The sequence below is a fragment of the Erythrolamprus reginae genome, chromosome 7 (assembly GCF_031021105.1).
Source record: "Erythrolamprus reginae isolate rEryReg1 chromosome 7, rEryReg1.hap1, whole genome shotgun sequence".
Lineage (NCBI taxonomy): Eukaryota > Metazoa > Chordata > Lepidosauria > Squamata > Dipsadidae > Erythrolamprus > Erythrolamprus reginae.
The window spans coordinates 28,430,024-28,456,456 of NC_091956.1; the positions used below are offsets into that span (position 1 = coordinate 28,430,024).

The window sequence follows — 26,433 nt, forward strand, 5'->3', positions numbered from 1 at the left end:
AGGAGGTCATATACTTGTGATGTGCTAAAACTTAAGTTTATAATCTGTAGCTGATGTTTAAAAATATTGATGCAATGCAGTCATTTCATTTAACAGAGACTTTCACCATAAATTCTTAAGTAGTTCTACCTTATATTTATATCAAGGTAAATTGATTGTGTTGGTATAAATTTAAGCAATGTATTACAGCTTCACAATGATTTCAACCTGAGTCAACATATGAGGACATTTCATAACTATTCCAATTTTAAGGTACTTAAAATGTATCATTACACACTTGTAACATACATGATCTTTGTAACAAAAGCTTTCTACAATAATTGCATATTTTTATCAAAACCTATTCATTAACAACCTCAGGTGTTATATGGAAATTATACTAATAACAGTAATTTACAAATCAAGCATGCTACTGACAACATAACATGTGAATGAATACAAGCATACATATAATACATACTTCAAACATTTTAAAGAAAGTTTAAGTGAAGACATTATATCATTTATATCCAATTTGTCTTTTTACAACTCACATGGAGGGGAGGAAAAGCTAAGATTTCAATCTATATTAGACACACTCTTGAAGCAGTAAGCAAAATCCAAAACAAAGAGATGCAGTGATCCCCCCCCCCCCCAAAAAAAAAAAAATGCCAGGGAGGTCATGATACTCAGAAGCAAAATTCAATATTGTATGAAGGGCTGGAAACCAAAATAAGGAACACTTACATTTAAAGCAAAGTCCACCCATATACAAGGATATTTTATTTCAGCTGAAAAGCATACCTTGAAAAGCATACTTTGTTTTCAAGCTTTTATAAACAGGAAAGTAAAAATGGGAGAGACAAATATCAAATTATTTTTAAAAGGTTGTTTCAATTTTTTTTAATGATGATTCCAACATGGGATAGGCAAAAATTGAACCGTGGCTCAAGCAGAATGATGCGCATTCAACATATAAGATTGCAATTAAACCTTTCTATTTTAGGGGAAATGAAATGTATTGGATCACATCTTGACATGCAGCACATTGTATTAAGGATTATTACAATATAATTATTACTACAATGGCTTTTGTTTTTCCTTGACCATTTTACAATTCAGGGTCCTAGGACAGAATAGTATGAAAGGTTTGGTTTTTTAAAAAAAAAAATCATCAAAATTTCAAATATTACTTCTTCATCAGAAAGAAAAGAGCACCACCTTCCATCCACACAGAAATACATGCAAACATTTAATGGTTTACTCTGATTTCTTCAGACATGTATAATAGCTGCAGCAGATTTTTTCTAGGATAAGGATAAATTCCAAAAGAAAGCATTATGGGAGAAGAGAAAAGATAAACTCAGAGAGGAAAGCAATACAAAATGTAAAAACTGCAAACTGGAGCAATGGCTTTAGCAGTGTTTCGGCTATGTAACAAAGGGCTGGGATTATGGCACATCAATGGAGGTTTGGTCTCATTAAAATCGTTTTCTCTTGAGGATTTCAGGTTTCCAGCTAACAGGATGACTTTCTTCAGTCTGGAGAAATTAAAGGAGAGAAAAAAAGTTCTAGCCCAATTCTAACTTTGCATATGCTAAAGTTACATATTCCCTGATAGGCTCTAACGAATTTCTGAGTACAATCCCAAATGATATGCCAATTTAAATTACTTTGGTCTTTCTTATTTAGAACAATAACTTATTTAAATTACTTTGGTCTTTCTTATTTAGAACAATAACTCATACATACTAATCAATTCCTAGCTGAGGAGGAACTCCATGCTGTATCTTCTGTATCCATATTCTCAATTTCTTTTTAAATTTTAATGGGAACAGAAAGACACTAATGGTATGGAAACACAAAAACTGATAGGTTTATTTCCTATTTCATCACAAGTTATCCATGATTAGCAGTTTGGGGAAGAATTTAAAAAGACCAATTTAAATCTTTCATATAAAACACAGCATCCATTAAGAAACATAAGATTTACAATTGTTTTTAAAAGTATGTGCTCTATTTTACTATTTTCATTAATCAGATATTTTGCTAAACAGTCTAAGAGTGATTTCTTGTCATTTGTGAGCTAGTGGAATTCGACCAGTTGGTTTTTTTTAATATATCTTCCTTTATACATCACAACATGCTGCCATACTAAATGTGAAAGCAGATTGAAATATCATAAATTTAACTGGAAATAAATTCCACAAAACTAAGTTCAACTTTCTTATAAGTAGATATATGTAAAATTGTTCTATAAAGTATAATTCACTACTTTTAAAATGCAATCATAAATTCATATTTGGTTAGGCAAGCTGAATGAATATCTGGCCACATAACGCAGTTACTTTACTGAAGTTGAAGAACGCAAAAGCATTTAATTTATTCTGTTACTAGAAAGTTCAAGTAAGTAAACTTTCAAGCAACTAAGCTCAACTTATAAACCCTATTTTTTAAAATAATGTTTCCACTTATGTGAAATGTTCTTTGTGAACCATATTTAATAACAGTTTAACCTTAAATATGCTATTAATTTCAGAATATGTGCACTGTGTATGTTTAATCTAGTAGTATGCTGTAAAATGTTATTAAAAAAGATTCCACATACCGCAGATTCATCTTCTTTGTAGACTTTTATAGTTTTGTCAGCTTCAGCTGTAAGAAGTCTGCTTTCAGATTGGTCAAATGCACAAGAAAATATTCCAGATTCACTGTCCAAAGAGCCAGGCTGTACAGCTGCATGTACCCTCTGATAATTGTACCCTGTTCTCCAATCCCAAAGGTGCATTGTACCATTGTCAGCTGAAAATAAAACATCGGCATATTCATTCAAAGTTATAATTCAAGTATATATCATAGTTATTCTAAACTGACTGTATCTACCATTATCCAGATCTGTTTGCACCCACACAATTAATTTCTATGTAATAAGATTAACTCTATGCCCCTCTGATTTCGCTAGGATCAACTTCTAGAAAAATGTAGACATTACAAGTGCTCTACCAAGATACAGTATTTTATTTTCCTATAACTTGTATGGATACTATGTATGGAAAAATAATGCCTACTATCTGCAGTTAATATATATTGCAGATAGTCTCCTAGTCTTGGCCATTTCTAAGTACTGGATTATAAACATAATGGGAGTTATAGCCAAATGGAACACTAGAGTACCTGAGAACTAGGAAGCTCAGGAGAAAAAAAAATTCCCAGAATTCCTCTGCTAACATAATGGCACCAAACAGAAATCTTTTATAGTATCTTTTTAGGCTAAACTTACTTTAACATTTCTTCTGGTATATATATTTAAATGGACTTGAATTTGCTTTCACTGAAAGTTCTCCTAAAAACATGGATGTATGAGAGGTATTCCTTTAAATACAAAAATAATTTTAAAAATAAAAATATAATTGAGCCTACGGTGCTTAGTATTTTTAATTATTTTAATTATCCAGCCCCAAAAGAATCAAACATAAAATGCTCCAAATATATATTTGAAGCAGTTTGCAGTGCCAGATGCTTAAAAATGGAATTACTATCCTGCAAACATTTGTGTATATTGCTGTCTTTAAGGAAGAAAAAATTTGAAAAACTGGCATGATGCTCCAACCCTGGTGAGCAGCACAACTGTTCGCTGTGGGCAGATTCATATTAGAGTTTAGCAAATACCAGAATCTGAAGTAAATCTATTCACTTTTGCCTTTGTGCAGGAAAATCTTACAGGATAGAAGATGCTGAAACTTGGGCAAGGACATTTTAAGCTAAAAATGGGAAACTTGTGGATTCTCAGTGCTATTGGATGTTACTGGTCAGACACGATGAATACAGCAGTCGAATATCCAGTGGATAGTCACAAGTTAGCGTTCCAAAAATTAAGGACCAAACTAAATTGGAAACCCGTATTAAACCTTTCCAGTACTGATGTTCTGTGTATATACTCATGTTCTGTGCATACTAACCATTAGAATGGAATAGAATAGAATAGAATTTTTATTGGCGAAGTGTGATTGGACACACAAGGAATTTGTCTTGGTGCATATGCTCTCAACGTACATAAAATAAAATATACATTTGTCAAGAATCATGTGGTACAACACTTAATGATTGTCATAGGGGTCAAATAAGCAATGAAGAAGCAATATTAATAAAAATCTTAGGATATACGCAACAAGTTACAGTCATACAGTCAACATGGGAGGAAATGGGTGATAGGAATGATGAGAAAAACTAGTAGAATAGAAGTGCAGATTCAGTAGAAAGTCTGATAGTGTTGAGGGAATTATTTGTTTAGTAGAGTGATGGCGTTCGGGAAAAAACTGTTCTTGTGTCTAGTTGTCTTGGTGTGCAGTGCTCTGTAGCGACGTTTTGAGGGTGGAGTTGAAACAATTTGTGTCCAGGATGTGAGGGGTCAGTAAATATTTTACCCGCCCTCTTTTTGACTCGTGCAGTATACAGGTCCTCAATGGAAGGCAGATTGGCAGCAATTGTTTTTTCTGCAATTTTGATTATCCTCTGAAGTCTGTGTCGGTCCTGTTGGGTTGCAGCACCAAACCAGACAGTTATAGAGGTGCAGATGACAGACTCAATGATTCCTCTGTAGAACTGAATCAGCAGCTCCTTGGGCAGTTTGAGCTTCCTGAGCTGGCACAGAAAGAACATTCTTTGTTGTGCTTTTTTGATGATGTTTTTGATGTTAGGTGACCATTTTAGGTCTTGAGATATGATAGAACCTAGAAATTTGAAGGTCTCTACTGTTGATACTGTGTTGTCTAGTATTGTGAGAGTTGGAAGGGTGGAAGGGTTTCTCTTAAAGTCTACCACCATTTCTACGGTTTTGAGTGTGTTCAGTTCTAGATTGTTCGGGTCACACCACAAGGATAGTTGTTCAACTTCCCGTCTGTATGCGGATTCATCATTGTCTCGAATGAGTCCGATCACTGTTGTATCATCTGCAAACTTCAGTAGTTTAACAGATGGATCGTATGAGATGCAGTCATTAGTGTATAGAGAGAAGAGAAGTGGTGAGAGTACACAGCCTTGGGGGGCACCTGTGCTAATTGTACATATATCTGATGTGATTTTTCCTATCTTCACCTGCTGCTTCCTGTCTGTTAGGAAGCTTGTGATCCACTTACAAGTGTGTTCAGGTACCGCTAGCTGATTTAGTTTGGTTAAGAGAATGTCCGGTATGATGGTATTGAATGCTGAACTGAAGTCCACAAAGAGGACCCTGGCGTAGGTCATTGGAGATTCAAGATGTTGAAGGATATAGTGTAGAGCCATATTAACAGCATCATCTGTTGATCTAAGTGTGCCAATAAGTTCTAAATAATGTGAGCTTTAGAATAGCATACAAAAAGCAGTGCTGTATCACAAGTCTTACAGTGCAAAATAGCAAAATAGAATTCTTTTTCAAATCATATGCAAATTTTAACTTACCTCCAGAAACCAGGACTCCATCTGAGTTCACAGCCAACGTATTGATAATAGCACTATGGCCAGAAAGGTTTTGGATGAAATTTCCATCAGGGAATTTCCACTGTTTTATATTGTCTGGTGATCCAGATGCAAATGTGTATCTATAAGAAAATGTATATTAAGATCTTAATAACTATTGGATGTCTAATTAATCAGTATTTAATTATTAGTTTTTAAATTACAATTTCAATGTTAAATTATTTCCTCCTAATTATTTTTAGGTGAGAAAGAAACATAGCTTTCCAGATACAGTGGTATCTCGGTTCTCGACCACAATTCGTTCTGGAAGTGTGGCCGAGTACCGATTTTGTTGAGAACCGAATTAATTTATCCCATAGGAAATAATGGAAATGGAGGTAACAAACTGAAACGCTGAGGAAAGGAGCCCCCCGAAGCTGCCGGTATTGTAGCCAGCCCTATCCTTCCTGCAGGTTGGAGTAGTTAGACGGTAGAGACTGGGAGGCTGTTAAGAGGGCGGCCAGGAGGGGCGTGTCAGATCCCGACTCCCATTCTGTCTCACCCCGTCCCGTCAGATCTTGTGGAAGCTGCTTTACAAAGCTGCCCTGGTCGCACATTTTGGATAGTAAACTAAATTTTCTGTTCAGTATCTGAATTTTTGTTCGGATACCGAAGCAAATTTTTGCAGAAAATTTTGTTCGGTATCCGAAATGTACGAAAACCAAGGCGTTCGAGAACCGAGGTACCACTGTATTTTTGAATTACAACTTTCAGTGATCTCAGTCTACATTATTAATAGTAAAACTATATAGAACTTGACATTCAGCAGCAACCAGAAAGCCTAAGTTCTTTATCCCATAATTTAAGCACCATGGACTGCTTGGTTTAGGACAAAGTAACAGATTAATGAGGAGCACGATATCTGTTAAAATCAAATATTGTTAAATATAAATGTATATGAATATAAATATGAACACTTACATAAATTAGGAAGGAAAATGTATGCATGTTATCCAGCATAAAATGGTAGGTGGGCTTGTATACCATACAGATAGATTTTTGTCCACTGTATATTACTTCTCTAGGTTTCCCCTATCCAGTTATATTCTACTCTAGGGCACAGCGCTCATATCTATTTCTTAGCTGAGGGAGCCAACATTGTATGAATGTTTTCAAGGTCATGTGGCTATATGCCAAACGCACATGGAACACTGTTACCTTCCCACTGAAGTGGTACCTATTAATCTACTCGTACTTGCATGCTTCAAACTGCTAGGTGGGCAGGAACGGGAGCTCATCCCATTGCACAACAGTTGGGTTTCGAACTCGAGCTGATAAGCTCAGCATCTTTAATCACTGAAACATCACACCCCTGGTACTTTACTCAACTAAATATCATAAAATCAAAGATTTACTGTATGGGAACATTTCACCAAAGTAGACAACATTTTTTCCACATAAATAGCTCTATTTGGTCAGTAGAATATTTTAAAATATTCATTTCCCCACCAAACACATAGCTCTATTTGGTGAGCAGAATGTTAGAAGGTATTTTCTAATAATTTTAGAAGCTACAGTAACTTGGTGTATTAAGTCTAAATGAAACAAATAATATAATGGCTTAATTTGCAAATCTAATCACTGTCAATCTCTTATTGGGATGTAAAAGGGGAACAACCCCAGCAGAATGCATACTGTCTTCATCCGTATAAAAATGAACTATTTAAATCTAAGAATAAACACCAAACTCTTCCTCGCTGATTTTAGTGAAACACAATCTAACTGAGCACATAGAACATTGCAACTTTAATCTTATATACTTTAATCTTATGATGTATGAACCAACTTTTGCACACAAACCTTCTGGCTTTGATGAAGGAAAATTTCAAGCAATGATAAAAAAACTCAGAAGGTCATGTGATATTGCAATTATACACTGTTCCAATAGTTACAACTACCAGAGCAAATTAAACGTATTCTTGCCTTATATAGGGAGCACAGTATTGAATTCTGGTAACCTGATTTATCTACACTAAAAATGGTATATTTAAAATGCCTGTTTTTTTGGGGAAAAAATTGGAATATCTTACTGTCTTGGATGCAAGACAACTGCTCTTACAGATTTCTTGTGATTTGTTAATGTGACCCGTGTTTTTCCGGCTACCAAATCCCAGAGACGTATGGTGGTATCATGACTTCCTGCAGTGAAGAAATGAATTTAAGAAGTAATATAGATAAATACTTTGACCATATTTTGTTTTTCCTTAATGTTTCTGTTTCCTCTGCACTTGAAAATCTTCCTGCTGCTTTGAGATAAGAAAAGTGGTAGAGATATTACTTCTGGCATCCAACTACATGCTCCAGTAGTACCAAGATCATACAGCATGCTGCCAACTACAATTATGATCTTGGCAGAACAGTACTCTCTGTTCTATCATAGCTTCAGAGAAATTCCCAGGAGCCACAAATTGAACTGCTGCAGATACATATTCTAGTTCATTTGGGAGCCTTATTCACATGCCCAAAGCCATAAAGAGATGATTTTCTGAAAACCCTTATCTTCCTTTGCAAGACAGTTTTTCAAAGTTAAAACTATTTTCCTGTTGCATAGTAAATAATACTATGTTTCCTGGAAAATAAGTCAGGAAACATATTATATTTTTTGACTCCCCAAATATGGCCTTGGCCTTATTATGGGGTGGGGGATTTATTATTTTCGGGGTACAGAAGGCAAGCCGAGCTGCAAGACACATCTTTTACAGAATCTGGCAGCTCCATGGCGTCTCTTGGCCAGTCTGTTTAGTTCCAGTTTCAGCTGTCCCCACAGAGTGGGAAGCTCACTCACAGAGCACTCGCTGCCCTGACAGGGGTTTGGAAGCCACAGAGCCGGAGTTTGGGGGTGAGGAAGAAAGAAAGACTTCTGCTGCTTCTGCTTTTGGCTGCACACAAAGAAAGCAGCATAAGTCTTTCTTTCTCTCCCCCAAACTCCGGCTCTGCAGCTTCCAAACCCCAGCCAGGGCAGTGGCCACTCTGCGAGTGCACTTCCTGCTCTATGGTGATGGTCATTGGAGGCCTCCCCTTCTCCCCTACTCTCCAATCTCCCTGCAGTCTCCCCAACTGAGTGCTGACTGACTGGAGTACCCGCTGGCATGCCCGGAAGCCCCTCCACCTTGGGAATCACTAGACGGGACAGTGATTGAGCCAGACTCCTCCTGGGGAGGGGAGCCTCGCAGACACTTGCCTGCCCTCCCTGCTTCCCGCCGCAGGCCCTGTTTAATCTTCCCAGGCATCCGGCAAGACACTGGACAGTCACGCCAAGAGCAGCCTCAACAGACGCAGCTCAGCCACCCGCCACAGCTAGTGCTCCCTGCTGAGCTTGGCCTGAAGGGGGCCAGCCGGAGCCTCCGTAGGTGGCAGCAGGGAGGGCAGCAGCCGGAGACCAAACCTGAACTGACAGCCAGGCACAGCAACAGAAGTAGTTGGTGACTAAACCTCTCGAGTAGGGGTGGGAAAGCTCATAAGATATGGTGCCAGGACAAGGAACCTTTCGCTCCAAGAGGCTGCTGAAGCACAATGAGTATCACAAAGTTTCATTTCTGGTGGAATTTGGAAGAGAAAAAGATTTCTTGCATACAGAGTGCAGCCGAAGGGTTCCATGTCCTGGAGCTGTGTCTTACATGCATTCTTCTCTCCCCCGAGAGATGGGGGGAGGGAAGGAAGGAGGAAAGGCAGGTGCTTTGCCTCAGGCAGATCATGAGAATTTCTTCTTCATCCCGCTTCGCTCGAGTCGGAGGAGGGTCAGTGGACACAATGCTGAGAAACGCAATGGAGCTACAAGTGCCAGGTACAACGCACGTCTCAGGGTGGGCCATAATTTGGGGTGGCAAGCAAGACGGGGTGAGGTTAGTTGTGAGACGCGTGTCCGACTTGACACATGTAGCTCCATCACTTTCCTCAGTGTTATGTCCAGAGAAGGAAGCCCAATGTAAAAAATAACTTCTCGCGAGTTGAATCAAATTTCTCAAACTTGCAATATGTTTTCTTTTACAATGGGCTTCCTTTCCTGGACACAATGCCAAGGAACTTGATGGAGCTACAAGTGTCACGTAGAACGCGTGTCTCACGGTGTAGGGTGCAATTTGGAGATGGCAGGTTAGGCGGGTTGGGCCATGAGCTTGTAGCTTTGTCGCATTTCTGGGAGAGAGAGAGCAAGTGAGAGGCGGGTGCACGCACACCCCATGGGCTTGGCTCAGGGTCTTATTTTCTTTTCTTAACAGTGCTCATCTGTTGCTTCTCGCTTGTTCTCTCTTTGCTGTCCCTCCACAAAAAGAGTGGCTCCTGGCATGACTCCTCCTTTCCCAGGAAAGTAGTTGGGGGGACTTGATTTGAGGGGGAGGGTGGTATTTCAGTGCACATGCTGTAAAGCCTGATTGACCTTTCAGGAAAACATGGTAGCTGCAATCCAAGAACAACTCTGAAAAGCATTCAAGGTACTCATAATCTTAGAATATTTTTTAAAAAGGACTTCTGGGTATTTATACATTTACACCCAGAGGTTCTTAGTTATAGGCAGAATTATTTAAAACATTTACATATTTGAAAACTATGAATGCTCAACTAAAATGCAACAAGTGGAAGCATTCATTAAACCATAAGCAACTGCGTGCAAGCTGGCTACAGAATCAACCTACTCAATTATGTTCCACTCTAACAAGAAACATTAATCATACCTGTAATAATCTGTGGTTCTGCTGCCTGGCACTTCACTGTTGCCACAGCATTTGTGTGTCCTGACAATGTATGCACGCTAGCTTTTGTTCTTACATCCCAAATCTAATAAAATCATAAATTGAAACAATTAAGAACAACAATGCAAAGGTTATAAACAATCTTTCTCAAACAACCGTTACCATTTGTATATAATTATGAGCTTATTACTCAGGATCCTGTTGACCTTAGTATCACTTATGAACTCCCACATACATTAAGAACAGTATTTGTGTAGGAAAATAACAGAAACACACAAACAGTTCCTGCCAGTGGCATGGTTTCCTACTATAAGGAGAAGAACTTAACTACTCAACTTATCTGTGTATGCCTTTGAGGGATAAAGCATGGATTACAAGAGTTTGTAGCCCTCTCTTATGTCTACTCCCAATGTTCCCTCTAAATTTTTTTTTGGTGTGGGCAGAAAAGTATAATGTCTGAGCGGCATTTTCATGCCTGGGCGTGGATCGTTAAAAACAAAAGAGTTAGAGGGAACATTGCTGCGCAGGTTAGAGGGAACATTGCTCACAACCCTTAAAACAAAATAGTATTAAACAGTATTCCCCAAATTTGGTTATTTTGCAAAAGTATCTCAGTGGCACAATCCTGGGATACTAGAGTTACAAATGCATCAGATAATTCACTTCCCATATTTAAATATTATTCTTATTTGGTATACTGGAATTAGTAGAATCTGAAGGTTTTAAAATAAATATAAATAGCTAATGACAAAATTAGTTTCTACAGGGACAAACAAGGTTTTTTGTTTTTTTAAAAAAGATATAATTTCTGTTTTACTTACACGTGCTGTTGAATCTCTGCTACAAGTTACAAGCACATCTATTGTTGGATGCAAATCCAAACCATACACAGCACTTAGGTGGCCATGGTAATGCCTAATAACCTGGGTGTAAATATATTACAATCAGTACTGAATGTCATATTATCATTATGTTGCTGAAAGATTTCAACTGGTTTCAAGTTTATTTAGTTACCTTATTATATTCAAGATCCCAACATTTCACCTGTTTGTCTTCCCCACATGAGAAAAGATAAGGACTTCTTGCACTGACTATTACACCTCGAACTGTACTAATATGTCCTGTTAAAGACAGTTTTAATTTGCCACTTGCAAGATCCCAAATCTGCAATGAGAAAAATACATATTTGGTGCTCTTTGAAACAAAACACACAAATGTCTTTTATTCTAATTGAGCAACATCTCAAAGATGTTAGTAGAATACAAATTACATTCCTTGATGATGGTAGAAAGACTTGGGGGAAGTACCAGCTTGCTATGTTAATCCCAGTTTGAGAATACTAACACATTTAAACAATTTGACCTATAGGCAAAGACAATAGACTAAGGAAGATAATAAAATATACTGAACTGGTGTTACCAAAGCACTATTATGATGTATATTACCAAAATAATAATAAAAAGTACTGGACTACAATTAAGTCCCTATCTCACCTTTATAGTCCTATCAGCAGAGCCAGTAACAAACCACTGATTTCCTGGTTCAACTGCAATACACCTCACCCATCCCAAATGTCCACTGATGACCTGCAAAAGTTACAGAACAGTTTATCAATTTAGATAAAAAATAAACCCTGACAGCTTAAAGCAGTTACATACAGTAAGAAAATGTTTGTTTGGTCATTTGGCTTCAAATTTACCAGTAAATGTAATGTTGCCAATTTTCAATGAATAATGATTAAGGGGTTTCAAAGGAAATTGCAAAACTCATAGGAGGCAAGTTGCCCAGTTCTGCACTAAATTAGGATTATCATTATGTACAAATAGCATTAGCAATAAAACTTATACAGCAGTTTCTGGGCAGTACCAGCATATTTTCCCCAACAATCTGAGTCCTCATTATACCAATCTTGGAAGGATGAAAAACTGAGTCAATTTTGAGGCAGTTAGGATCAAATTCCTGCAATACAACATTCTAACCACAGAACCACCAGGGCTCCTACACTGCATCACTGCAGGCAATCCATTTATGATCAGAAATTTGTAGACTATGTCATTTGAAATAAGATTACTTTTATTGCTGCCTTCTAGGGCAAATTCTTTTTAACACCTTTTTCTATATAATAGTTTCCTCCTTGGTGGTTTAAATTGTCCAAATCTTTCTTTAATTTTAAAATGAACTTGTATTAATTTTATCTGAACTGTATTTAGGAAGTTGCTGCATTGCCTTACAATGGTTGTCACACCATTATGTAGAACTATCTACCGGTAGTTAACTAATATGAGAGGCAATAAATGTTTAACTCAGTTACTGTGACTTGAATGTAATGAACTAGATGCTTTTAATGGGCTTTATATATAGTATGTTTCCATGAGGTTATGAAGAATGGGAGCTTAAAAAATATAGTTCCATTCTTTCTGACAGTTCCACCATGCAACAAGAAGTTATTTGAACTAAAAATAGTTGGAATTAGATTCCAACTAGATTAGATTCCAATAGATTCAAATTATATTTCAATAGATTCTACATCAAGCTGCTTTTGCTATCTTCTCTGCTACTTTAAAGTGATTAGAAACATCACTTCACATTTTAAGAAGGTCACAGAAATTGCAGTTCAGTTATGATTTACTGGAACAAGATAGGAAAAATACGATATGACCTTGATTCAATAAACTTTAATAAGAATGTTGTTAGTTTATTCATAGATGTTTCTAACTTACCTGCAACATACTGAAGTAAGATTGATAGTAACTGAACTCAAGATCAGAATAGGCTTATTCTTCTAACCTCAGCATATGGTTTTTTTAATCCCATCTAAACTAGTCTAACCTTTAACAAACTATTTATCTGGCAATAAATACTTCCAATATATTTACTACTTACTCTGTATAGCTTCCATGGTGGATGCCACTGTGGTTTTGGCATTGTTGGAGCCTTTTTTGCCATCAATGCAGAATTTTTATTTCCACCAGCTTCCATCATAGCCTATAAATTGAACAAGCAAGACATCATATATTTTTCTTCATTGAACTACTTTCACGTGGACCTCTAATTCTGTCAAAAAAAAAATTCTATGCTCTTCTACCTCATTTAGAAGACTAAAAATAATTTAATTAATTTTCATGAGAGGTTAAACTTACCATAGTCAAACCTGTAGGCTGTGAACGCTCAGAAATCCCAGCATGTCTGTATATATCACCTACGCTAGCAGCAGTTCTATTTGATTCTATTCTGAAATGAAAAGAAATGATGAGGGCTTATTACCTCCAGAATTAATAGACTACTGATTTTGTATATAACTGATAATACACATATGCTAGTGCAGAATGAACAAATGTCTAGATCACAATCCAGCTAAACTGGCAATAAATAGCAACATTTTAATCATAACTATTATATTCCATAGTATTTCATGAGCCTTAGACTTTACTAATTTTCACTTTATATCAGTGCTTATCATACCAAAGAAAGAAACATGTCATACATGCACATTCATTGAGACAAGTATGGTTTATAATCTCTGTTACTAATGGAAGAGTGAGGGTCCAAAAGGATTGCTGGAGACAATAATAAAAAGATGCTTTTGCTGTCCCTTTCATAAGACTCATCTACTCTGACTGTAATTTATCAAGAATTAGCAGAAAGGGCAGTCTTCTGAAAAAGGCTTCCTCCTAGAATAGCTGTACGGTTCTTTCTCTAATAATATACAGAAAGGGTATTAAAATACTGCTCTTCTCTAAAGTCTTAAAGGAATAAAGTTTTGTACTGTGACTGAGTAACTGATCTATCTGATCTTGTGATAGATTATTTTGGGTTTTTTAAAACAGGAGATTGTTGTAATTGTAGCGTATTCTACCACAGTTATTAGAATCAGACAGAATAGAAGACAAAGTAAGTAAATTGCACCCATCTTACTTGTGTACTTTCCTGGTTGGCCATTGGGGGAAAGAATACTTGACCCGACAGATCTGTCCTGATATGGTTCATCTTCCTTTTTAAAGTTGGTATTAATGTAGCAATATAGTGAACAGCTGAACTTAATTATCAGGTCATTTATGCTGCAATTCATTTCTTTATATTTTTAGGCTTGCCTAGGTAGCAACAATCCCATGCGGGCATACTTGAATTATGTCCTATTAAACTGAAACTATTACCAACCAGAAGTCTGTTATGGTTGTAATATTTATGGATTGTGTCCTGGGTCATGCAGAAATCTTTAGACACTACAGAAATTAGCTTTCCTCAAAAGATCCTTTATGGCACACAAAAGCCATCAGAAACAGAAAAGAAACTATTTACATACTGCTTCTGTTTTGCTGTTTGATGTAGGACCCTGTTTTATCTTTTTTCTTAAATTATCAACAGTAAATAACATCTTGCGAAACAATTTACAAACAGCATAATCAAATGGAGCACACCATGAGTCAACAAATATTGCTTTATGTCACTGTGTTTTACAAATGAATCTGAAATGTCATTTTGCTTTCTTAGCTGATTAATAAATAAAATATAATTACTTGGATTGGGAAGAAGGCAGTGCCACAGCTAATGACTGAGATGCTGATTCACTAGGCATTCTTTGGATTTTAGTGTCTGCAGTCAGAGCCACTCCTTGTTTTTTTTAAGAGGAAGAGAATATAATCAAGAACAATACAATGTCAACAAGTAAATGCATATTTGTATTAAGAATTATATATTTAATACATGTACCATTTTTCATTTTGCAATTCATAAATTAACAATGATTACTTCTCCAAGCAATTATGCAGTCAGGGAAGTCAAGGGAATTCTATGTGAAGTTTTTAATTGATAATAGACATGTTATGTATTGACAGATTGCCCAATTCAATTATTATTCTACTTAATGGACTGCTTTTTAATTTTGAATGCTTTTAATTAATTACAGTCTCTGCATATATGGCTAATGCTGTCTCCCAGATATTTCAACTGCTTAGTTTCATTAGTACTCAACAAAAATAATCAGTTTTTTAAAATTTTAAAAAAGACCAGTTTCCCAATAGTTTTAAAACGTTAAAATATTCATCATTATGCTGCACCTTAATATACAATGGCATCTTTCTTAAGATTTAGAAATACCACAGCTTTCCATCTAAACATAACTGTATTTGGCAATAAGCTTACTCACCAGGTCCAGGAGGATATGGATGTGTTCCTGTTATCAAATAATCATTATCGTCTCCTAAACATTAAGAGATGTATTAAGTCATTTATAGAACAGTAAAAGAATCATTTAACAATTATATAATTTCCATCATGATTCTAAATGGCAACCATCATTCAAATTTCTACTGAATAATTAATATAGAAGAATCATGCAAATATTTATGCATATGATTATTTTATACATCTGAATATCTGAAAAGCTCAGGAGTTTAGCAAAAATGTTAAACATATTCTGAACAATATCTGGATGTTCAAGAAGTCTTCCTATTTGAAATGATACTTCTTTCTTTCACATGTAGACTTCAGCCTGTAGGATCTACTTTATTTTGACTAGAATTTCAAGATCTTTGACTGAACTCAGAAGAAAAATAACTGAACGAATGGGCATAAGTTAAGAATTCACAAAGAATCTCTACCCACAAGAACTCATCCTAGCCACTTATGATTAGTAGTGGAACCAAACTCGTGTTTTGAAAATAGAAATTAACTCAGTTCTCTTTTTCATTAATTTAACTTGGGGTTTGAAAACTTTAATTATTATAAGTTTCTACATAGCAGGTAGTCTGCCAATGTACAGTGGCACCTCAAGATACGAACCCCTCGTCTTACGAACAACTTGTGATACGAACCCGGGGTTCAGAAAAATTTTGCCTCTTCTTACGAACTTTTTTCGAGTTACGAACCGGCGTTCGTGAGGCTGCTGGGAAGCCCCCCGGCTGTTTTAAAAGGTGACAGCCGGGTGGCGGGGCTTCCCAGCAGCCTCCCGAACGCCGGTTCATAACTCGAAAAAAGTTCGTAAGAAGAGGCAAAATTTTTCTGAACCCCGGGTTCGATTCGGGAGGTTGCTGGGAAGCCCCCCAGCCCGGCTGTTACCTTTTAAAACAGCCGCGCGTCTTCCCAGCAGTCTCCGAACGCCAAAATTCGGGTTTGGAGTTCGGCTTCGGGAAGCCGCGCGGCTGTTTTAAAAGGTCACAGCCAGGCTGGGGGGCTTCCCAGCAACCTCCCGAACACCGAACTTTTGCCGAACTTCCGGATTCGGGGGGGGGGTGCTGGGAAGCCCCCCAGCCCTGCTGTGACCTTTAAAAACAGCCGCGTGGCTTCCCAGCTGTCTCCCGAAGCCGAACGCGGAAGTTCGGGTTTGGCGTTCGGCTTCGGAAAGCTGCTGGGAAGCTGCGCGGCTGTTTTAAAAGGTCACAGCCGGGCTGGGGGGCTTCCCAGCAACCCCCCCCAGCCCGGCTGTGACCTTTTAAAACAGCCACGCGGCTTCCCAGCCATCTCACAAAGCCGAACGCCAAACCCAAACTTCCGCGTTCGGCGTTCGGAGGCTGCTGGGAAGCCCCGCCGCCCGGCTGTCACCTTTTAAAACAGCCTGGGGGCTTCTCGGCGGCCTCCCGAACACCGAACCCGGAAGTTCGGGTTTGGCGTTCGGGAGGTCGCTGAGAAGCCCCCAGGCTGTTTTAAAAGGTGACAGCCGGGCGGCAGCGGGTTTTTTGCGGGGGGTTTTTTTGGTTGCACAGATTAATTGACTTTACATTGTTTCCTATGGGAAACAATGTTTCGTCTTACGAACCTTTCATCTTACGAACCTCCCCCTGGAACCAATTAGGTTCGTAAGACGAGGTATGACTGTATTTTAAAATATCTAGACATATGTTATTACATTCTGATCTATATTTAATCATCTCTGCCTTAAATCAATGACAAGCCTTCAGGCAGTTACAGTTCACTGTTCTTCAGCCAGCAGGCAACCCTCTCTTTTAAAGTGGGACATAAATCCAATAAAACAATCTGAGTATTGTATTGGCAGTTCTGTGTTAGCAAAAACTTCAGAAGATAAGGATTTAGGGATAGTGATTTCTGACAGTCTCAAAATGGGTGAACAGTGCAGTCAGGCAGTAGGAAAAGCAAGTAGAATGCTTGGCTGCAGAGGTATAACTAAAGGTATAACTAGAGGTATAACAAGCAAGAAGGAGATTGTGATCCCACTGTATAGAGCGCTGGTGAAACCACATTTGGAATACTGTGTTCAGTTCTGGAGACCTCACCTACAAAAAGATATTGATAAAATTGAACGGGTCCAAAGACGGGCTACAAAAATGGCGGAAGGTCTTAAGCATAAAACTTATCAGGAAAGACTTAATGTACTCAGTCTGTAGGGGAAACATGACTTAAACATTTAAATATGTTAAAGGGTTAAATAAGGTTCAGGAGAGAAGTGTTTTTAATAGGAAAGTGAACACAAGAACAAGGGGGCACAATCTGAGCTTAGGTGGGGGGAAGATTAGAAGTAACGTGAGAAAATATTATTTTACTGAAAGAGTAGTAGATGCTTGGAACAAACTTCCAGCAGACGTGGTTGGTAAATCCACAGTAACTGAATTTAAACATGCCTGGGATAAACATATATCCATCCTAAGATAAAATACAGGAAATAGTATAAGGGCAGACTAGATGGACCATGAGGTCTTTTTCTGCCGTCAATCTTCTATGTTTCTAAAACAATCCTAAGCAACTCTACAGTTACTATGATCTGATAGTTTCTTGAACAAGGGTTTGAGGATTATTAAAGCCATATCTGTATTCATCATATTCACACATATGTAACTGTCACCTACCTGGAATTTGGAGATACTGCTTGTGTCCATAGGACTCTACAACACCATGGGAACCTTTCTCTCGAACACATTCTTTCAATACAGGCATATGTAGCACAGATCCATACTCTGTACGGAGTTTAATGGCCATCTTAACTTGGTGGCTGCACAAAAACATACTTTATTGCATATTTATTTTTTAATATATGTTTTACTATAATAATATCATGCCATAGTAGAGATTCATATATTTAGAGATTCAGGCAGTAAAAGTCTGATGTAAACATACTTATGCCATGAGCTGGTACACAATACAACTGTCCTACATTTTATGAATTTTAATAAAATTTGGGTTATTTAACATACAATAACTTGAAATTTATTTAACTGCATTAATTAAGGGGAATCATTCCATTTTTCTATGGTATAGAGCTCTGAATATGACTGATTCAAGACTTCAGGATACAAGCTATGAACAATGCCAGTGATGGAAGCTAAAGTGAGTAAGGAAAGGGAAACATCAGCAGGGGTAGGGGGAAGGGGGGAATAGCTGATATTGTCCAGCTTTCTGCCTTGGCTTGAAGAATGGCATAAGGAAATATTGGCAGGGGGTGGGGAGCATTGGATAGATGGAGGAAACCACATCAGTAATATATGCTGTATTTGAAGTCACTAATAATAGAGAAGAAGAGAAGTAGAGAAAGTAAAGCATCCAGAAGGTCACTGTACAAACCACATTATGCACACTAGTCTTCCCTATTCATCATATAAGAATTCACAAATTTTGTTTCAGCTGAAACCTAGACCAAAATGTTTTGAATTTGATTCTGTTGAACCACAACCTATACGACACAGTTAGGCAGAACTTTTAAAGCTCAATGTGTTTACTCTGGGCTGGAAACAAAACCTATTTTTCATTTCATGCCTAATTAAATTCTTACCTCTTTTCATCTAATAATACAGGTTTTGCATTGTCAGCCACAAACATATCGTGAGTCCTCTTTAAAGACCTGAATACAAGAGTGTGGACAGAATGCTTCTGCACTTCCTAAAAAAAAAAAAAGCACACATTGCATTAGAGAGAAGTTCCTTGAGGATGGGCTCCAGCTGGAGTCCAAAAACTTAGAAGAATAAACCTCTAGTCACGGGACTGACCCAGATTGGATCCTGTAAAGAAAAAAAAGAGTTCAGATTTATCCATAACAATTTTAATAAAACAAAGATGTGAAATAATGAAAACAAAAAATTCACTTACTAGATAACCACAATTTTCCTTTATGTACCAATGAGCAAAGGCAATGAACATTGGTTCTCACTGGGATTTGAAAAACAAATCACATAAAACTTCCTACCTCCTTCAAAACTCAACAGAATAGGAGAAATCTAACCTTCAGGTCAGAATGAATCACTACAGTAATCACTCGACAAAATAATGATGGGTTTTATTTTTTATGAGAGAAAACCAAAAACAGCCATTTCTTCTTGCTCTAAAGAGCAACATGTCACAAGAAATCTCCCTCTTACAATTCTACAATTTATATAAAAATAAACATCCAGGTATTTATCTGTCAATATATCAAGGCTGGAAATGAGATGCCGCCTTCTGTTTAGGTCAATTTTACACAATGGTCATTAATTTTTCCATTAATGATGTTGTCCTCGACTTACAAAAGTTTGTGACTGTTCAAACTTCCAGTTGCACTGAAAAAAGTGAGTTATGACAGTTTTTCACCGTTATGACCATTGCAGCATCTTCATAGTCACATGATCAAGGACTCACATGTATGATTGTTATACAGTGGTCCCTCGACTTGCGCGTTCTCGATTAGCGCGAAACGCTGCAACGCGGTTTTTCAAAAAATATTATTTAAAAAATAAAATATTAAAATATTATTTTTTTTAAAAAAATTTTTTTTAAAAAAAATTTTTTTTTATTCTGTTCCCTGAATGGAGACCGCCGGCCGCTCAATCGGGCCGGCAGGGAACAGAATGGAGCCTTCCGCGGCGGGGCTGGTAAGGGGGGGAGCCGAGGGGGGAGCAGCAGGGAGCCCACGTTGGAGACCCTCCGCGGCGGCGGGGGCTGCTGCTGTTGCTGCTGGCTGTTGTTTCCGCCGCTGCCTCTCTTAAGCTCGCCTGGGGGCGGTTGGGGGGGTCGGGCCCCGCGTCTCCTGGAGGGTGGCGGCGCAGCAGCCTGCCTCCCCCGCGCTTTACTGCGGCCGCATCGGGGCGGCGACCTGAGGGGGTGCCGCGAGCGGGTTGCGGAGCGGCGGCAGCAACTCCTGAAGGGGGCTCCCGCGCGAGCCAGCCGGGAAATCCTCGCGCCTTCCGCCCGCTCTCCCGACAGGCACTAAACTTGCAACTTCTCCCCGGCGCCGGCCGTGCAAGTTTAGTGCCTGTCGGGAGAGCGGGCGGAAGGCGAAGGTCCAAAGTCCGTATCCCTCCGCTGGAGGGAATCGGCGGGTACGCGTCTTTCTCTCCTTTCCCTCCCACCGCTTCGAATAGGTCCGGAAAAGACTCCGCCCTTCTCTCTTTAAAAAGCCCGAAGAGGGGATTGCGGAACCTCGCCCCATTGTAAATACAGAGCAGGAGGAAGGGGAGGGGGGCGGCGGCAAGGAACATGGCAGGGAGCGGAGGCGCGGGCGAGACCAAACGCCGCGGAAAGCAGAGGGGAGGACGCGGGGTCGAGGCGCCTCGGGCCGGCCAGCCCGCGTCGCCGCTTCTCGGCCCGGCGCCCCTCGGGTTGGACTCTCTTTCAGCCGCCGCCAGTCCGGAGAGCGTAGGCGAGGCGGCCCGCGGTTCACCATCCACATCCTCCAGTTTGTTGTTCTCATGGCACTCTGGCAATTCTCCATTCCTTTCGTCCTTCAGAGCTTTTAAGAATGACGGTGAGCGGGGCGAATCGGGCGGGCGGGGGGTAGCGGCAAGGAGCCCGGAAAAATCACCATTGCATTGCCAGCCTCCGAATTTGCGTCGCTCCACCTTCTGCGCATGTGCGGCCAGGGCGCGCATGCGCAGAAGGTTTTTTACTTCCGCATCCAGTATAACGCGGAAATCGGTTAGCGCGGGAGGTCTTGGAACGTAACCCCCGCGCTAACCGAGGGATCACTGTAGTGTCCCAAGGTCATGTGATCAACTTTTATGACCTTCTGACAAAGTGAATGGGAAAACCAGTTTCACCTAACAACTGTGTTACTAATTTATTTGCAGTGATTCACTTAACAACCGTGGCAAGAAAAGTCCTAAAATGGAGCAAAATTCACTTAGACAAATGTTTCACTTAGCAACAAAACCTTAGGGCTCAATTGTGGTCATAAGTCAAAAACTACCTGTATTATTCTATCTCTGTAATTGTGGAAAAGGAGAAAAGTTATAAAAAACACAAGAAAAATCAAGTTTCAATGTTTTAATGGATATTATTTAACTGTAAAAATGATTTGTGTGGTGGCTTGGAGTTAAAAATAATCTGAGGGCATATAATCAATTTAGCGGTATTGTTGATATTGTTACAGTACTATTACAGGTGGATCAGTGGGAAAACATGAGTGACTGTACGTCACCTCTACATTGGACTATTGCAACATGCTCTCCACAGGGCTGCTCCTGAAGAATATCTGGAAGAATACAGTGGTATGGGAAGTATGAGACCTCCTAAAAACAGCATATGTTGCATCTGTTCAACAAAGTGTTTTGGCTATTAGTTTGTTTCTTGGTCCAACACAGTTTTGGGTTTTTTAACCTATAAATCCTTTCACCGTGTATGACTTTGGATAGATTTGCACATTATTTCACTTTCTGGCTGGTATAAGTGGCATCATACACTTCATTTTATTAATATCTTACTTTCCAAATGCACTGTTCTGTTCTTACAAGAGAGAGTGAGCCATAACTTAATCAACAGCAATTTTGTTTACTGCTAAATTAGCCCATTCTGTGTGGATATTTTATTCTTTGTATCATGGAAAAATCTGAACATTGCAAAAATCAAGTAAGTTACAGTTAACTATGAAAAACAGTTTTGGACAAATTTCCTGGATTCACATAACATACTGATTCAAACTAATGGAGATCACCCTAATTGTGTCTGTTGGTATGACTGAGGAGCATGATACTAGTGTTGCATACTTGTCAGCTGCCTTCTTTACTACTAATCATGGTATCTTTCTTGCTAGCTGTAATAATTGGGAATAGGAAACATTGCTTTAAAGTAGTATTCCTGAACAGTTGTTTCTAGTTGCTGATACTGGGAAGAAGTAATCAAATTCTCTACTATTTGACATCTACAGGAAGTCCCTGAGAGATGATAATTTATTGGTAAGACTTTTTCCGTCATTCTGACACACAAGATTTTTTTTAAAAAACTAAAGACATCAGGAACTGAATTGGAACATTTCCACGTACAAAAACATAGGCCCTTCCATTAATAATGGTATCTATAATGTTTAAATCAGTCTTATCTTGATCCAAATGTCATTTTGATAGTGAGATAGGCAGCATATAAATTTAATAAATAAACAAGGACACATTCATATGGTTTGGTTTTGATTTAGTATGTTGTGTGAATTAGTCCAATTCATCTTACTCAAGAAGCCAGTTAAACATACCATAATTTTAAATGATTTGCAAACTAGACCAAATAAATTATGTATACATTCCAGAAGAGAACAGCAGCAGCTAGGTAATCATCTGGCTTGATTTGCTCCAAAATTACCCAATAAATTATCTTCATTCAGGTTCTTAATGCTATTCCTGAAGCCAATTACTGAGAAAACAGTAGTTTTATGATGTTAAATGATATACTGAATGTGTCAAACTTTTTAAAATGGCAAGTAAAATTGTACCTGAAAAGAAAAGATGTTATTTTAATGTGTCCAATGAAGCTGGCTGAGGAATTATGATGGCACAGATCACAATGTAGAACTATGCTAGAAAAGTCTTCCTCTTTCTATTTTTTAAAAAATTATTCTATTCTTTGATTTCTTCTTTTCACTGAATATTTAAGTTTTTACACTTGGTCAATTGTTGCAATTAAAATTTTCACACATAAGGCATGTGAAAATTTAAGATTTATTTTTACTAATTATCTTATTGTTCTATTTTATTTTCACTTTGTTGAAGTTCCATTTTTATTTCTTCATTTGTTTATGGTTGTGACTACAGCAGCCCTGGAGTGAGATAAGCAGCAAATAAATTTAATAATGAACTAAATTTACACACATAAATGCTCTACTATCCCATGAGAGAAAAACATCAAATTAGGCATACATGGCAATTGGCAGATTATTGTTTACAAAATCAAGATGATTACACTTAATCTAGATATATGTCAGGATTTAAGTATTGGTCCCAAAGATTCTTTGCAATGAGCATTTTTATTGTCACATGGGAGAGGCTCATGCAAATCATTTTTTTGCAGACAGGTATAAAAATAGATTGAAGGCCAAGACGTGTGAGAGCTCAAGCCATCTGGGAAATAAGAATCGTGACTGAATAATAAACCTGACAATTTAATCAAAATAGAGCCAAGAAGGACCTTGGAGTTTTTCTTGTCCGAATCTCTGCTCAAGCAGACCTTATATGCCATTTCAGATAGGGTCCAATCTTTTTTTTAAAATCTCCAGTGATAAACCCCTACAACATTTGACATTAAGCTGTTCCACTGTTGTTTTCAATGTCAGGAAGTTTCTCCTTAATATCAGGTTGCTTCCATCCTTGCTTAGTGTTCATCCATTGCTTCTTGTCCTGTCTTCTGGTGCTGTATGTATGTATGTATGTATGTATTTATTTATTTTTCTTTCTTTATTTATTTATTTAATTTGTATGCCACCCATTCTTTGTGGCAGCCCTTCAAATGCTGGAAGACTATGATCATGTCCCCCTTGTAGACTTCAACTCCCAGGATTCCTGGGAGTTGAAGTCCACAAGTCTTAAAATTGACAAGACTGGAGACCTCTGCTCTAGACTGGCCTTAACCAATCCTGCAGCTGTTCTTCATATTTATTTTATTTATTTATTTATTTATTTATTCAATTTCTATGCTGCCCTTCTCCTGAGATTCAGGACAGCTTACAATATGTTAGAAATCTTACATAAAAAACCCACAATTAAAACTAAACAAGCAGACATCATATATTTGACATTCATGTTTTAGCCTTTGGGCCTTTAATCATCTTAGTTGCTTTTCTCTGCACTTTTTCCAAAGTTTCAACATCTTTCTTTGTAATGTGGTGACCAAAACTGGATGCTGAGCCCAGCCCCCCCCCCCCAACTCCTTGGACTCTTATCAAAACTGAGCTTGCAATAAACCTTTTACGTTCATTTTAAACTGCCTGGACTTCCAGGTGTGGCCCTACTAAGACTTTATAAAGGGTACGAATAATAACAACAACAGAATTGGAAGGGACCTTGGAGGTTTTCTAGTCCAACCTCCTGCTTAGGCAGGAAATCATACACTACTTCAGACAAATGGTTATCCAACATCTTAAAAACTTCCAGTGTTGGAGCATTCACAATTTCTGGAGGCAAGCTGTTTCACTGATTAATTGTTCTAACTACCAGGAAATTTCTTCTTAGTTCTATGTTACTTTGCTCCTTGTTTAGTTTCCACCCATTGCTTCTTGTCCAAAGTCCTCAGGGGCTTTGGGGAATTGTTTCTCTCCCTCTTTTTTGTGGCAACACCTGAGATATTGGAACACTGCTATCATGTCTTCCCTGGTCCTTCATTTCATTAAACTAGCCATGCCCAGTTCCTGCAACCGTTCTATACTTCACACGGTCCTGACCTATGCCCCCCGTTTATACAATCATTTAAATTTTACATGTAACACTTTCGATCCTTTCATGTCAAACATTCGCCTAAGGGGGCATTCAATTCGGTTCCTACGCATAGCGGAGCAATTTTGGGGGGGAGCTAAGATGTTGGGCGCACACAGCTCCAGCGGGAAAGACCGAGGGCTCGTCATTTAATTCCCTTTCGAATAAGGCCCTGGACGCGCCCAAAGGGTCGGGAGGGAAACGGTCTTTCTTTCTTACCTCCACCATGATGGGAGCCGGTCTCGGTAAAGCCGCCCGTTTCGGCAACGGGTTTCCCCTTCAACGGTAAACGCACAGATCCTACTGCACCACAAACAGTCGCTTCCGGCAGCGGTCACCGGCGCGACGGAAATGGCAACTCTGCTCGCCTTCCTGGAGCATGCGCAAAAGCTCGCCGTCGGATTCGCGACGCCGATGGACTCGGGATGCCTTTGGGAAGTTAAGGGTGTCTCCAACCTTGGCAACTTGTGGACTTCAACTCCCAGAATTCCTCAGCCAGCAAAGCTATTTGCTGGCTGAGGGGCAAAGCTGGCTGAGGAATTCTGGGAGTTGAAGTCCACAAATCTTAAAGATTCCAAGGTTGGAGACCTCTGGATGTGATGGGGAGATGGGCAGTAGATGCGAAGTTACGAGTTTCTGTTAACAGCAGAAGCACTGATGGAAGAGCTATAAATAATATACGACAAACAAATACATAATTATATCATATATCATATAAATAATAATCAGCTATAAAGAAATAATATACGACAATTTTCGTATGTTAACAATTCAGATGTGTGAGGTCTACTCCCAAGGTTCCTTGTGAAGGAGTGCAAGGTTAGCAACTCTTTAAATTCGGTTGGTCGCTTACAAAACGGAGAAAGGCAGATCTTAAGATCCACGTTCTGCCCTGTTTCTCCAAATTCCGAATTTGATTTTTAAAAATCAGAGTTTGGAAGACAGTGAATCAGAACTTACGTTTTCCTTAAAACCAAAAAGAAAGGGTTTGTTTAAAAGTCAAAACTAGTTGTGGTGCTATTAAAGAAACTGAAAACTAGCATGCTTCTGTAGGCTAAAATATTTATCTATTTTGTCAAGTATGTATTGGTGGTTTACAAGTATACAGTATTGATTGTTTCTTCATTGCCTATTTGACTCTGTGACAATGATTAAGTGTTGTACCACATGATTCTTGACAAATGTATCTTTTTCTTTTGTGCACACTGAGAGCCTCTACACCAATGACAAATTCCTTGTGTGTCCAATCACACTTGGCCAATAGAAGAATTCTATGAGGAAATAATTCAAAAGAATTTTATTACCTGACGTAAATAATAGCCTCCCACGCCTTATTTTTTCCACACGCGCGTGGCTCCCACAGCGGTTGGAGGGCGGGGCGGCGGGCGGGAGGCGGAGCTGCCCAGTCGGCGCCTTCTTCAGCTCCGGGAGATTTAAAAAGTGGGAGCGTTCTAAGTCTCCCCCCCCCCCCCTTCCAAACCGTCGCGAACTAGCGGCAGAGCGGTGGTCGAGGAGACGAGAGGCGCCACGAGGGGGCCCAGCGCTTGCCGGACCCGGCCGGAGCAGCTCCCCTGGCCCGCGAACGGCCACAGCAGCGGCAAAGCCCGTCACCTCAGTGGGAGGAAAGCCGGTCCTGGGACGCCTTGGCGGTTGCTGCTCGTGCTGCTGGCTTGTTTTGGGGT

General features: G+C 38.9%; 1 protein-coding gene across 2 annotated transcripts; it reads right to left on the reverse strand.

Annotated features, from left to right (window-relative positions):
* Positions 1–17: 17 nt before the first annotated feature.
* On the reverse strand, positions 18–26,433 carry PLRG1 (pleiotropic regulator 1). 2 transcript variants are annotated; one of them, XM_070757250.1, is made up of 15 exons: positions 26,056–26,433; positions 18,883–18,989; positions 17,963–18,105; positions 15,310–15,363; positions 14,681–14,774; positions 13,304–13,394; positions 13,047–13,148; positions 11,657–11,749; positions 11,178–11,327; positions 10,985–11,086; positions 10,146–10,248; positions 7,506–7,614; positions 5,419–5,558; positions 2,588–2,781; positions 18–1,520 (listed from the first exon to the last, which is right to left on the reverse strand). In XM_070757250.1, exons 2-15 carry the CDS (start codon positions 18,927–18,929, stop codon positions 1,461–1,463), a joined length of 1,482 nt encoding a protein of 493 aa, XP_070613351.1. In that variant the 5' UTR covers positions 18,930–18,989; positions 26,056–26,433; the 3' UTR covers positions 18–1,460. The 2 variants fall into 2 exon arrangements, with proteins under 2 accessions (XP_070613351.1, XP_070613350.1); XM_070757249.1 differs by lacking the exon at positions 26,056–26,433 and adding an exon at positions 24,971–25,212.